The sequence below is a fragment of the Eutrigla gurnardus genome (assembly GCF_963514095.1).
Source record: "Eutrigla gurnardus genome assembly, chromosome: 5".
Classification (NCBI taxonomy): domain Eukaryota; kingdom Metazoa; phylum Chordata; class Actinopteri; order Perciformes; family Triglidae; genus Eutrigla; species Eutrigla gurnardus.
The window spans coordinates 18,473,470-18,488,176 of record NC_139919.1 but is presented as its reverse complement, the minus strand read 5'-3'; the positions used below and the strand labels follow the sequence as shown (position 1 = coordinate 18,488,176).

General features: G+C 39.1%; 1 protein-coding gene across 2 annotated transcripts; it reads right to left on the bottom strand.

The window, feature by feature from the left end:
• Nucleotides 1-1,116: 1,116 nt before the first annotated feature.
• fhl1a (four and a half LIM domains 1a) lies at nucleotides 1,117-13,408 on the bottom strand. 2 transcript variants are annotated; one of them, XM_084009307.1, is made up of 6 exons: nucleotides 13,303-13,408; nucleotides 5,061-5,242; nucleotides 3,849-4,026; nucleotides 3,059-3,228; nucleotides 2,726-2,912; nucleotides 1,117-1,628 (listed from the first exon to the last, which is right to left on the bottom strand). In XM_084009307.1, exons 2-6 carry the CDS (start codon nucleotides 5,214-5,216, stop codon nucleotides 1,474-1,476), a joined length of 846 nt encoding a protein of 281 aa, XP_083865433.1. In that variant the 5' UTR covers nucleotides 5,217-5,242; nucleotides 13,303-13,408; the 3' UTR covers nucleotides 1,117-1,473. The 2 variants fall into 2 exon arrangements, with proteins under 2 accessions (XP_083865433.1, XP_083865432.1); XM_084009306.1 differs by lacking the exon at nucleotides 13,303-13,408 and adding an exon at nucleotides 7,377-7,525.
• Between the last annotated feature and the right edge of the window lie 1,299 nt (nucleotides 13,409-14,707).

The window sequence follows — 14,707 nt, the reverse complement described above, 5'->3', positions numbered from 1 at the left end:
TACAAAGTCAGCCAAAACTAATTTGAAAATTCTCAGCCTTTGGGGGGCAAGTATGTCGTATGTCAGAAAAATAAATAGTATAGCATGTCCATAAACGTGATAAAACTCAGTATAATGTATGTATGTTGAAAATAGTGATGAAAACATTCATAGTCAAGTATGTTGACTAAAGTGATGAAAAAAGTCATAGTATAGTTTGTTGGAAAACGTGATGGAAAAGTCAAGAGTATTGTCGAAAAAAGTCAGGATAGTAAGTTGAAAAAGTAGAATGTTGGAGAAAAAGTATACCGGTAGTATAGTTTGTCGAAAAAGTCAAAGTATAGTACATCCAAAAAAGTCAGTATAGTATGTCGAGTGATAAAAAAGTCAGTATATTTTGTCGGAAAAAAGTATGATAGTATAGTATGTCAAAAAATGTATTGAAGAGTCAGTCTAGTGTGTCAAAAAAAGTATGATAGTAGTATGTCGAAAAATGTTATGAATAAAAGTCATAGTATAGTATGTCGAAAAAGTGATAGAAAAAGTCATAATATAGTATGTAAAAAAAAAAGCGCCAAAAAAAGTAATAGTATAGTATGTCAGAAAAAGTTTTAAAAAAGGGTCATGGTATAGCATGTTGACTAGTGATGAAAAAAGTCTTAATCTAGTATGTTGAAAGAAATAAAAAGTCTAAATACAGCATGTCCAAAATAGTATACGGTAGTCTAGTTGGTATAGTATGTTGAAAAGTCATAGCACAGTACTTTGAAAAAATAGTGATGTCATAGTACAATATGTCGAAAGAAGTTATAAAAAAAAGTCAGTATAGAATGTCGAAAAAGCCATGAAAAAAAAGTCATAGTTATACCATAAAAGTCATGAAAATCTCATAGAAATCATTGTACAGAATGTCATGAAAAAAGAAGAAATAAAAGACATCACATCACTTCCTCCTTTTATTTTTGTTTAACATATAACTTCACCCACAAAGTCTTGAATACAGGAGTAGTTTATATGTCTGCATCAATCTCAAAGCCCTAATTTTAAAGTCAAGATATAGTCCATTCAAACTTGAATGTAATAGATTAGTATGTATGAGCAGCATTATGCACGTAGAAAGCATATTATTTTCTGATATTTTCCAGTAAGGCATTTATGAGGCTGTTTCTTCTCATAAAACTACACAGAATCCTGGATTAGATTAGACTAATAGTGCACATCACAATTAAATTCTGTTGCCATGTTAGTATCAAACTCCAAATCAAGTCGCAGTAACGCATATGTAGATAAATGATTCAAGCTAGTGCATATTAAACGTAAATAACCTCTATAGTCTGTTCACCTAAAGAGAAGTTTCACCAAAATTAACAGTTTTGTACTTTTTCCTGCTAATTCAGATACAGAAACGTTTTACTCAGCAAAATATATGGCCTGAAAGTTAGTTTTGGTGTAATTCCACTTTAAACTGCATTATCTGCACAGTTGTTTTGCACTTCACACCTTCTTAGCACAGTCGGGGCAGTGGATGTGATCTCCATTGATGACAAAGCGCTTATTGGCCAGTGACAGGCTGCACTTCTTGCAGTTGAAGCAATACTCATGCCAGGAGTATCCCTCATAGTTCACCACATTGGTGCCGTGGCCGAACCCTGCGGACACGGAGACAGAAGGACGTCTGTCAGTCAGCAGTACAAGAAACATAATCATGCTTTGTACTGATATTGTAGACAGATGGGCTTAAATCATGACAAAAATGGCGTTCTTAAATCTGGAATTAAGTTTGAATGTTTTCTTTGCATATTTAAACAAGGAGGCTTAGTAACTAAAAAGTCGTAGTCTAGCATGTCATAAAATATTATAAAAGTAATAATCTAGTATATCATAAAATAATATAAAAGTAATAGTCTAGCATGTCATAAAATATTATAAAAGTAATAATCTAGTATATCATAAAATAATATAAAAGTAATAGTCTAGCATGTCATAAAATATTATAAAAGTAATAATCTAGTGTATCATAAAATAATATAAAAGTAATAGTCTAATATGTCATAAAATATTATAAAAGTAATAGTCTAGTATGTCATAAAATAATATAAAAGTAATAATCTAGTATGTCATAAAATAATATAAAAGTAATAATCTAGTATGTCATAAAATATTATAAAAGTAATCGTCTAGCATGTCATAAAATATTATAAAAGTAATCGTCTAGCATGTCATAAAATATTATAAAAGTAATAATCTAGCATGTCATAAAATAATATAAAAGTAATAATCTAGCATTTCATAAAATAATATAAAAGTAATCGTCTAGTATGTCATAAAATATTATAAAAGTAATAATCTAGCATGTCATAAAATATTATAAAAGTAATAATCTAGCATGTCATAAAATAATATAAAAGTTATAGTCTAGCATGTCATAAAATAATATAAAAGTAATAATCTAGTATGTCATAAAATAATTTTAAAAAAAGTCATAGTCTAGCATGTCATAAAATAATAAAGTATAAGAAGTCAGTATATACTATTTCAAAAATAATTCATATAAAAAGTCAGTCAGGATATTGTTTTCTACTTTGTCATCTGTCATTGGGCTGTAATCAGTCAGAAGCCATTATAATTGTGCAGGAAAGAAAGGATACTAAACTACACAATTATTTTGTTATGCATTATGTTATGGTTGAGAAGAATCTGATGTGTGTTTGCAACAGAAAGCTACCAACAACGATGCTGTCCTGACCTGTGATTGGGTTCTTGCATCCATGGCACTTCTTGGCCACATCGGTCTTGAAGCAGTCCACGCAGTAGACGTTGTTCTCATGGGAAGTGAAGCGAGTTGAGGCAAGAGATTTACGGCAGGTGTGGCACACAAAACAGTCGGAGTGCCAGGGCTGGTCCTGGTAGCTGATCCCTCCGGAGGTGATAGGCTTAGAGGAACAGAGGATCACTCTGATCACAATCTCAAATACTACAGAGCTGGAACTTAACGCATTCTGCTGGAAATCAACCATCTGCACCACAGCTTTATTTTGGATAGACAGGACACCGTAATGTACATAACCACTGAATGTACCTGCTTGCAGTGGAAGCACTTCTTGGCAAACTTCTTGTCATGGCAGGGAGCGCAGTAGATATCCTCGCCCTTGGTCAGGAAGCTCTGTGTGCGGATTGGCTGCTTGCATTCAAAGCAGGTGAAGCATTCCTCGTGCCACACCTTGTTCTTGTACTCCACGTTTTGGGACCCTAAAATACAAACATGAATGATATAATGTTGTGGTTTTTAAAATCATTTGGACGTATCACATACATTTTCATCAGTTTGTACATACATACAACACATTTCTCTAAGTGTAACACATTTTGTATCATTGGGATCGCCTAAAAGAGGTTGATATATGAGGTTAAGTAAGGCAAAAATAACATGAGAATAGCCAGATGTAAATAACTAAGATTTTAGTAAACCTAACCTGAATGTTTATAAAATTGATGTCAGTGAACATCTTCCTGTTCTCTCTGTAAAGCCATTACAAATGTGTTTTTCAAATGCTACTTATTTCTCTTTAACAGGAAATACTTGTGACAACATAAGCAACAGTCAAAGTCTAAGCTTAGATAAAAACACATGTATCATTTCCTGTGAAAATCCTGCTGAAAAAACTCAGATAATATGAAACTCTGAGGTAATCTGCTTATCAGGGGTGTTTCAAACAGCTTTAACTGATAGTGTTTGGTAACATGAGGGACAAAAGTCCTATCATAATTTTGATCAAAATTCTTATTTGGCAAATATTCCCAACAGACCCCGAACCACTTCAAACCAGTAAGAAATACATAAGTTTTAAAAAGTATTTCAGCAATCCCACCTGGCATGACCACCTTGTAGCAGCCCTGGCACCGGTTCCCGTCCTCCCGGGAGCCACACTTGCCACACATTATCTTGCCATCATCCCGGGCGTTGAACGGCTCGCTGGCCAGCGGCTTGTAGCACTTGGCACAGCGGAAACAGTCCTCATGCCAGTAGCGGTTCTTATGGTGCAGCTCCTGAAACACAGAGGGGGAGGTGGGCTCGGGGTGAGCTGAGGTGCCCTCGCTAAGTCCTCATGCAGACCTCATTAAAGTGGCATTTGTTTGCTCTCCATGTGGACCGAGGCTCGGGGCCAGGATGCCGGACGAGCCCGTGTGGCGGGCGCTGAAGTGGAGATGGAGTGAACTGGAATGTGGCCAGCCACCAAGGAGTTAGGAGACTATATGAAGCATTCATTAGCAGTAATGACATCTTTTTTTACACATTCAAACTGCCGGCGACTGAGTGATGAGAGTATTTTGGAAGCCGGATGAGAGACAAGTTGAATAGCAGCTTGAGAGTGTGATCTAGTTAGAACGGCCTTTTTCACAGACAACGTTTTGACATGTTACAGTAGGAAAAACAGGTAAATAATAGAAGCAGTGATGATTGAATTCCATTTAGATGCTTCAGTTTCAGGGCCCCCCTATTAACTCACTGTGACGGCTTACTGAGACACTGAATGCAACAAAGCCATTTTTTAATATTATAAAAAGGCCTATGAACAGACTCTAAATCTACTCACATTTTTAGGGGGTCAAAGTCACAAAAGTTTCAGGTGTTGTGTGTTAAAAGATGCACGTGTGTTTATTGTGAAATCGAAGCCTTTATTCTAATGTTGTCTTTGTGAGTCTGTATAATAAACATGAAGCTACTTACCGGTATATCAGGATTTCTAGCAAATGTTCAGGTTAACGTTGATTTTTTTCTGTGAGTTTAGTGGGTTTTTTATTTCGAAAACAAAAATTATGCACCTCCAAATTTGGTGATTTAGAATGTTTCACATAAACAGAACTATTGTGAAATAAAATTCTCCTTTGTGTTTAATAAAATACTATGAGGGTTTGGTATCTACAGTATAAATATGGCATACTGTAGAAATACAGTTTGGATTCCAAGTAAATGATTTGTGTTTGTTTACCTTTTCTTTAGTGTTGATTTCTCTCTCGTATTTATTTTTTTAATTTGAGTTTGGTCACTATTTTTTCCTCATTCATTATGCTGTTGTCACCTTGGCGTCGGCGCCGATGGGGCGTTTGCACTCTGCACAGGTGTTGGCGCAGAGCTTGTTGAAGCACTTGGTGCACACGTGCTTCTCGTCCTTCTTCACGTACTTCTTCCCGTGCAGGTTGTCCCGGCAGTAGTAGCAGTCGAAGCGGTCCGTCATGGTGGAGGACAGATAACTCTTGGGACCTGCAGAAACAAAAGACGCTGTCAGACTTAAAGTTTCCATGACTACAAGTCACCAGATGGGGACAGTGTTGCTTTTTCTATCGTCCTCATGAGTCTCAACTGAAGTCGGGTGATATATATAGCGTTTACAACAACACGTAGTTGATTGAAAGTGCTTTAGAGCTCAGGGAAAACAAACAAAAGGAACAGAAAACTATAAAAATCACCATTTAATAATCTGATGTCTGTATCTTTAAATGCAAAAAAATAATCTGTGCACAGCATATTTTTGCATTTTTTCCCACATCATTAAGACACAGTGAGCTGCAGCTCTAAGGGCAGCATACCAAACTGATGAGAGACGTGCGAGTGAGCCCACAAATGTCTGCTTGTTGTCTGTGTGCGCTTTCTGGCCTGTTTTTTTTTTTTATCAAGCTCTCCCTGGAAAGCTTAAGTCATATTTTTTAGACTGTCTGACTCCTTCCAGAACAACAACCCCCCCCCCCCCCCCCCCCCTAGTCTGGCTCAAGCTCTCTTTTGTCTGCATTTTAGCCCGGTCATTTTATTGGCCGTCAGAATAAGTTGTTTTTTCATTCATCCACATTCCTGCTCATCCACATGGGAGCAGCCTGAGAAGTTCCCTGGAACGTTGGGTGGTGTGTGTGTGTGTGTGTGTGTGTGTGTGTGTGTGTGTGTGTGTGTGTGTGTTTTATCTCCATCACCTTAAAGCGTCTCTCTCTCTCAGGATGTCAGGGGAGAGCAGCTGAGCGGCGTTTGAACTTTGGCAAAAGTGATCGGTATATCATTTTTAATCCGGTAAGCACAAATGGAGGAAACAATGGGTGGAATGGCATGTTTGTCCTAGTAACCATGGGAACAAGGACAATATTTATGATAGGAGACTGAGGCTATTTAAGTGGGGTGTGGCAAACAGCCCTGTGAAACAGATGAGCCTCCTGGAGCGCGGTATGTGCCCCTGGTGCCTGTGTGTGTGTGTGTGTGTGTGTGTGTGTGTGTGTGTGTGTGTGTGTGTGTGTGTGTGTGTGTGTGTGTGTGTGGTGGATGGATGGAGGGAAGAGGGATTTCTATCTGCAGCTGTGCTGCAGACAGTGACCTGACACCACCCCTATCTGCCTACACTCACTTCCTTGTAGCATTCCATGGAACTATATCAACACAAACCCACCCACTCCCACACTGTCCAGTCACACACATGAGGCTCGGGTCTGTTTACTGAGCTCCGAGATCTATTTTAGACATGCAGGCTCTATTTAAAGCCCGCTGCCCTTCCAGAGGGGACAAATAGATTGGGATGCAGAGTGATGACTACTGGGACTATGCAGCTATTGTGGCTCCTGTCAAGACCAGTCCAGCAACTTTAATCTTTTGTTACAGACAGTGTGACAGCTGCCTCCCTGTCAAACAGCCGTGGAATGTACTCAGCTCAGCTGTGGAGGGTAGTATACCGCTGTCGTCCCTTTTGGGGAGCAGGAAAGGTCAGCATGAGACCAGTTTGAGAGGTGAGTCAGAGTGGTGTGAGGTGATCAAAGGCAGAGTGACCCCAACGGTATATCAGCCAAATCAACAGCAACCTTGTCAACACTTTCAATACTCTTTCAAAAGTAGGTCCACTGCAAAATCAGATCATTTTAATATAATCCAATGTTATCGGAACTGCTTTATAGGAAAACAAAGCGACTAGAGTAAAGCCTGGAACCCTTCTCCAACATGCATCAAGAAATAATAAATGTAAGAGATCTCCCAATATCTAAAATGAGTTCATTTGTTCATTAGGGGGGGGGGAAGCATTAATTAATGCTAAAATGCAGGTGTTCATTGGAATGAACTTCATCGGAAAGACAACATAATACGGTTTACTTCTAAATTAGTCCTCTACCACGAGAGATATTCAGATATTTGGATATTCTAGCAGTGAAGCCATTCATTTTGCTGCAAGAGGTTGATGAACATGTTACACGTCAACAAAAGCTTAGATTCTATGGTTTTACATGTCAGGGCAGTTTTTCTAGGCTCATAAATAGTTGACAACAATATCATGTTTGTCAAAGTCTTTGACAAATCCCCTTTAAATCTATAAGACACTTCATCCTGAGCTTTGAATGGAAACATCACAATAGAAGAGGAACTTTTTTACCTGAGTGTCTGTAGGCCATGTTTGGTTCCAGTCAGGAGGCAAAAAAAGGAGCAAACAAAGACAGTCTGGAGGACGGGAGGAGATGGTAGCATCCACAGAGGGTCAAGCTCAGAGACCATAACCCTCGTTAAGTGATGGGGGGCTGTATATACCCCTCTGTGTCCCGAAACCCACGTCCAAATCCAACCCTAACCCTAGCCCTCCGCTCCTTTTTAGGGTATGCATTAGAGAATAGAGCGGCCGAGAGAGAGTATGAAGAGATAGATTAAGTGATAGAGATTGGAATTCACAGCGGAAGGTAAAAAAAAAAAAGGCTTTGACTGACGGCCATCAGGGATCACAGATACTCCCACTGCCCTGACTTAAAATGTTTTGTGTTCATGTACAGATGACATGATGGATCAGCTCACATCGTAACTTAGAGGGATGACTCACAGTTGATGTTATTGGCCGAGCCGAGGAGAGACAAAGCGCGGTGGTTACTGTAAGTATCTCTGTTTATATGTTCATGTCTCTGTTTGTGTATGTACTCGGCATGTCAGATGTTCCAGAAGACAATGTGTGTGTGCTCAAAACTAAACTGTAGTGAGTCAGAGTAGAATATTTTAGAGTGGGCCAACATTCTTTGACTGTCAGTGATGAATTTTTCTCTCTGTTATTTATTTTTTTTATTGTGATTCTTATTCCGAAAGAGAATATTTCTTTTCTGAGCTGCAGGAAACATCCAGTGCATTTCTGATAGAAAGGCAAGCGGCATCATGAATACTCTCACAAAGGAAATACTTCCTCCATCAGTACAATCTTTTCAGACTGACAACTATATGATGCATTGAGCCGCAACTTTAAATATTCCAAAGTTGATATTATATGTTGCAGCTAAATATTAATAATAATGGGTTTAAATTCCTAATAATGCATGTAATTACATCTGCAATAACACATTTTTGGTCACTTTGGGGGCAGCAGAAATAAGTGGTGAACAAAACACTGACAAATAATTACATTTAAGGTGATATGGTGACCACAATAGCACAGTCACAGTTGTGTCTCTTGTCAAGATTCCCTCTCTTTTAGCTCTGTTTTAAACTCCGGAGGGTCTCTGTAGCTCCACTATGTTCAGCTATGTGTCTGTCTGCTGTTGGTGCTGAGCAGGTCGCGTACAATGAGTTTTTAGATGTATTTAGATTCTATGTTCTTAGATTTATTTTGAGCTAAAACAGCTAAACAGAATAGTTTTAGGCTGAAAAATCACAAACGATGAGCTGAAAGAAGCTAAAAAGGAAGAATTGGTGGCTTCTTCACGACAAGCAACACCTTTCACATTATATGCATTAAAGCCATTCATCCATTGTTACTGTACGGATTATAGCTCCTTTAAATCCAGCTAAATGGTATCATTCTGTTACCGCCAACTATCAATAATGATCAAACCCATCTTGACTGTCATCATCATTTACTCTGCAGAAGAGCGAATGCTCCACAGATGGCACTTTACTCTGATTGGTTTGGGCCTTTGGTGTCAGACGAGCTTTAATACAGACGTATAGGATCATAATGGAAATGAGAGGAGACTTAGAGCCTCAAGAGAAAGGAAATAGAGTTGTTAGACTCAGACCTCAGTTCGGAAGCTTAAATTCGTTCCTTTCTTACGGACTCATCTCTTAACTATATTAAATAAAACTCTTCATATGTCAGACACAAGACAAATCAATGCAGTCAGCTAGTGTGTGTGTGTGTGTGTGTGTGTGTGTGTGTGTGTGTGTGTGCTTGGTTGTATAAAGGGCATCTGGTTGTAATTACAGATTTGATTTGCTCCATTACCATGGAGCACAGCATTGCGTTTGTCCTTTCCTAATCGGTCACCCAATTACTCTAAACCCATAAAGGCTAATTAATGAGCAGGAAGGCGCCGTGACTCTGGCCTTCAAAAAACTTCCCCGGTGTACTTTGTGTTTCAGGAAATCTGTTCCCACTCCTGTTTCCTCACATTTAGATTGTTCTTGTTTTAAGGTTTTAATCTCTAACCAGACACCTTTTCTATTTGTGTGTGTGTGTGTACAGAAAAGGTGTGTGTGTGTGTGTGTACACACACACACACACACAAATACATTGTAGGTTTATGACACACTTTCCAGACTTTATGTACATAAGGGTCCATAATCAAATGGCAAGTATGTATTTTCAATATGACACGGAAATAAATTTGTTTTGTTTTTTCCTGAGGGAATGTTTGTTGATATACGGTATACTACTGTTCCAAAATGGCAGTATAATTATCATGAATAGTTACTATCAAATTATTAATATTATTATTAATATATTATTAATTAGGCTATTTGTCAAAAATGAAAGAATCTCTTATTTATCTAAAAGAAAATTACATATTTCCTGTTTTGACATTATATATAAACAGCAAAGGTCCAGTGATGGAATAATGTTTTCACTTGAAAAATTGTCACATCACTTTTGTTTAAATTAACTTTTTTTTTTTTTACTGCAGAGCATGTTTGTTTTTATGTATTTTCTTCCTGTTTAAAGTTTCTGACAACGCTAATATAAAGTACATCTGGTTTCACACAGTCTGCTGAGAACTCAAGTTACTTAGTGACTCCTGATTGACAGCTGTTGACCACCTCCTCACCTGCCTCCTCCAAAGCTGCATCGTAATAGAGCAACAACAAATACAACTATAAATATATTCTTTCTGAATAGGAGAATCATGGCTTAATACGCGCCTGATGGGGCGCCAGATAGCTCAGTTGGTAAAGTCTTCACAGCAGCAGGTTCGAGCCTGACCGGCGCCTCCTCTCTCACTCTCTGAATAAAGGCAAAAAGGCCAAAAAAGAAAACCGCTGATGATGTGTCTCATTTGACATCTAAAAAAAGCTTTCAAATGGAAACAGACAGACAAACAGTCAATATGCTCTCTCACATACATCCCATCATGAGATATTGCCTTTCATTATTTAGTATTTAGTGGGTGTTGCCTCTCGACCACAAACCCGAATGTACTTCCTGAACAAATGAGAGCAAACGGCTCTCACTTCACTGTTACCAACGGTTACCACTGTTACCGCTGCGTGTCTGAGAGCTCATCTCTCAACGTGACCTCTTGCCCTGGACATCCGTGTGTCTCGGTCATCCTCCAAATCTGGTTAGTGAGCCGACAGAGCAGTGACAGGCTGAGCTCTATCTCTGTCAGGGGAACGGTGACTCATCGAGTGGAGAGGCTGCGAGACCCAGACACTCTGAGGTCAAATATGTGTGGACAAAAGGTCACAAGGGGAACTCTATCAACACAGTAACACTCCCATCCCACGGATATGGCACACACACACACACACACACACACACTTTCAGATAAAGCCCTCACTGTAGGCCAGCGAGCACTTCAGACCTCATTGGTCTCACATGACTCCAACCTCGAAACGCAGAAAAAAGCCGTCCCTGTTGCTGATGTGTGAAGCCTTATTTTGATGGATTGATATGGATTCAATGTCAGTAAGGATGCAAATAAAACATCAGAAAACATGAATTCTTCATGCACAGTGCATGCCAGTTGCTGTGATGTGAGGTTCTTGCATCCCTCAAGTCACATTTTCAGTTTGAACATGAAAATGGTCAAAACTAAATGATTTTGTATCCTCCCACTAACAGCCATCAGTAGTGGAAAGTAACTAAATACATTCATTCAAGTTATGTAACTAAGTAAAGGGTACTCCTACTTTATTTTAATTGTATTTATATTTTGACATTTCAGAGGGAAATGTTATACTTTTGTACTTTGGTATCATTACAGTTATTAGTTATATACTTCAGCCTAACGATGTGTATAGTAGTTCAAATTAGCTCCATCTACATAAACTACAACAGTGAAATACTGCATACACATTAATTAATCTATAATTATACACTACACACATTTTGAATGCATGACTACAGTAACTTGTACTGTTATTGTTACTTTTACTGAAGTAAAGGATCTAACCATTTTTTCCATTTCCTCTCTTTTAAAATTCTTCTTCTCTGTTTCACTCCTCCTTATTGTGGCTCTTGCTCTCTCATCATCTCTTTCTCAGTTTCTTCCTCTTTTATTCACAAAGCAATCATGTGCAATTCATGAGCTTTTCTCTGCTTGAAGGGGGGGGGGAGCAGTTTGACATCCACAATATCGCCCCCACTCGGCCCACACAGACAAACAAGCAGCATTGCCTATTTAGGAGCACCAGGCTGGTGAGAGCGCCGTTTCATGTGTTTCATCACCAACACTCAGGCACACCCTTTCGGATTTTCTGTCCGTCTCTCTGCTCCGTTTGCAAAAGTAAAAGAAGTGATGAAAGTGTCCTCTCAACAGAAGCCTGAATCTGCAGGCACCAAAAAGATCTCGGTCGCCTTAATGTGGCAAACGTCCCACTGCTGGTCTGACAGAGAGGAGAGCTCACAGGCACCGACAGACCAGCTTCACAGAAGACCGATATCAATGATACACTACACACCAGGCTCACATGAATGAATCATATGTAACTGTTTGCAGCTCACGCTGCTTTTGTAGCTGAATTCATATCAAACATTTAAATTAAAAAGACTTCAAAGTGATTCATAAATAGATCTGGAAAAAGAAGCCCAAAGAAAGAGTCGTCTTATTCGAGTTGAAAGTGGGTTCATTTATTGCTGTGAAGTGAAGTACAAAGTTTTTTATGGCTTCTGAAGGATGGTGAAGTCATACTGGAGCCACAAGGAGGACCAGTGTGCCAGAGCAAGGACCGTAATCTCCAGGTCTCTTTAATGACATCATGCATTTGGTTTGGCAGTGGTTCAAACCAGAAAGGGAGGAGACTGTGCACCGATGCATGTTTTAACAGTTTCATGGTGCATTTGGGCTCTGTCGCTCATTATACAGACGCCTGTGCCATCATAATATAACTTGTATATTTGATCAACCGGATAAGTAAAGCTGATATCTGAGTAGTATTTGTGCTGGAGTACATTGTATGCAGTCTGTTTGAGGCAGAAGTTTCCTTTACTTTAGTAAAAGTAGCAAAAATGAGTCAATCAAAATGTATGTTATTGGATCATATAAATTGATGTACAAATATTTATATATTTAATATTTTTAAGTAAGATGCTGCTCCTTTATATACTTTTGGTTGATTTTGGTTGTAACGGTGCATCATAAAAATTAATCTTAGTTTTGTTTGTAGAACCTTAATATGAAAAGTTACTAAGACAAAGCTGTTTATAGACTAAAAAGTCCATTTTCCCGTGAGAAAACATGTTTATTGATATTAAAAATAAAAATAAAACGGATGACAAAGAAAGAGCTGTGACTCAGTTTAAGTAATAAATAAATAAATAAATAAATAAATAAATAAAGGTAAACTTTTCAAGCGTGGCATGGAAGTATAAATAAGCATCACATGAAAATGCAACTTGGTCACAAACAACAGCATCGTTTGTATTTTACAAGGAACCCTCTGGGGATAGCAACCACTGACTCAGATCAAGGTTTATTCATGGAATAAAAGCTCAAAGGTTAATTTGGTCAAAACAATATGATCATCAACACATAAGGTGGAGATGTAGAGATGTATGTGAATACTGATAGACAGTCCGAAGCGTGCAGTGCCAAACAAAGCGCATCACCTGTTGCGCAGCGAAACACCACCGTGCCCAAACTGGTCAAATGGCAAATTAAAGTCGCGCTTAGCCCTACTTTCCAGTCAGGACCCTCCGTGTGTAACTGAAGATGCAACGGACTGAAATGATGTCTGAACCCCCCATCCGGTAAGGTAACGGAACCATGGCGCATGAGATCTAACTAAATGGAGCAAATAGCCGCCCTGTGATAAACGTCTAACCCGTCCAACATCATCTGAAGAGCTGCCTGGTTAGCTAGACTGGCGCACAGCTGTGGCTCTGGACTCACCTCTCCAACGTGATCAGATGAGATGTCTGCTGGTGTCCGGTGGGTTTAGCGGAGAGGTGCAGTCTGCGCAGCTTTAAAAGACAGAGGGAGCTGAGGAGGAAAAAAAAAAAAAAGAAGTTGAGGACATGAGCCAAACCTCTCTCACAAACAATGACCTCAGCCAGGAATTCACGAGCTCTCTTAGTAAGGTTTTCACTGGAAGTGCGCTCCAAGCAAAATGAAGAAAATAAAGTAATTACTTTCTGCATCCGCGAGCACCGACTCCCAACAATGGCACTTTTTTCCGTGAGAGGCTGTGAATGGATGTCCGTGTAATGTCTGTATCACCCTTGCAACATTTTTTAACACTTCTGCTGTGTAAATTGACACATGTGGTCCTTCTTCTTCTGGTCTCACTCGTTTCCTTCTTTGGTAGCGGAGGAATCGCATCAAGATGACTCATTCTTAACCCCGAAGTAAACACACGCGGCCCGTAAACTTAACCCTCAAACTTAATCCATTACAATTACAAACGGATGATGAAATGGCCACAAGGTGTTCCTCTTATACAACACAGACGCCAGCTTTGGGTCATTGAGACTAAACAGCCATTTGCGCCGCATCCAAAGTGCATCCTTGCGCAGAGACAATGTCTGAAGGTAAGAGGGAGGATGCTTTTGTTTCTACAGTCAGGGTGTAATAAATTAAGATGAAGGGTGTAATAAATCTGTCTTCTTTTTATATTCAAAAAGAAAGCTTTCTACAGGACTTGTTGGTACAATCAACAGACACCTTAAAGCCTGTTGTTACCTTGGATCATCACTGATGAGAGCCACATGTTTGGTCCACATCCGGCTGTTTGACTGTGCAAGGCTAAAGGCAGGTTAGCATTTTATGAAAGGTGCTTTTACACCGAACAAACGAGAATCCACTCCAAATGCAACAGACTGCATTAAATGCTATATTTTCATCTGCTGTTGTAAAGAGCGTCATTTTTCTCACAACATGGAAGACCTTTTTCTTCATTTAATAGAATTATGCAATTCATTATGAGTTTGCGAGTGGTGGAATAATCATGAAGATTTGTTACAACCCACAACATGAACGTTCGTGTGCAAAGCAGGTTTACAGTAAAGCAAAAGGAGACGTGTTATCTACTCAAGCCGAAGCTAAGTGGCCCTTTAAAACTGCTATTTCCTCTCTGGACTGTAACTCCTATAAAGACATTCTTGAGCAGACTGGAGGGAGTTGTGCCCATATTAGGAACACGTTACCTGATATCTGGCACAACTTGGGCCTGAAGAATAAAATGCTATCACTCTTGGCTGTGTGAGTCACGCATGAATGAAAATCAACACCATTCTGCTACTTAAGTTGTCATATCAACTTAAGGGGGGGGGGATTTCTTCATTTCATAATTGACAAC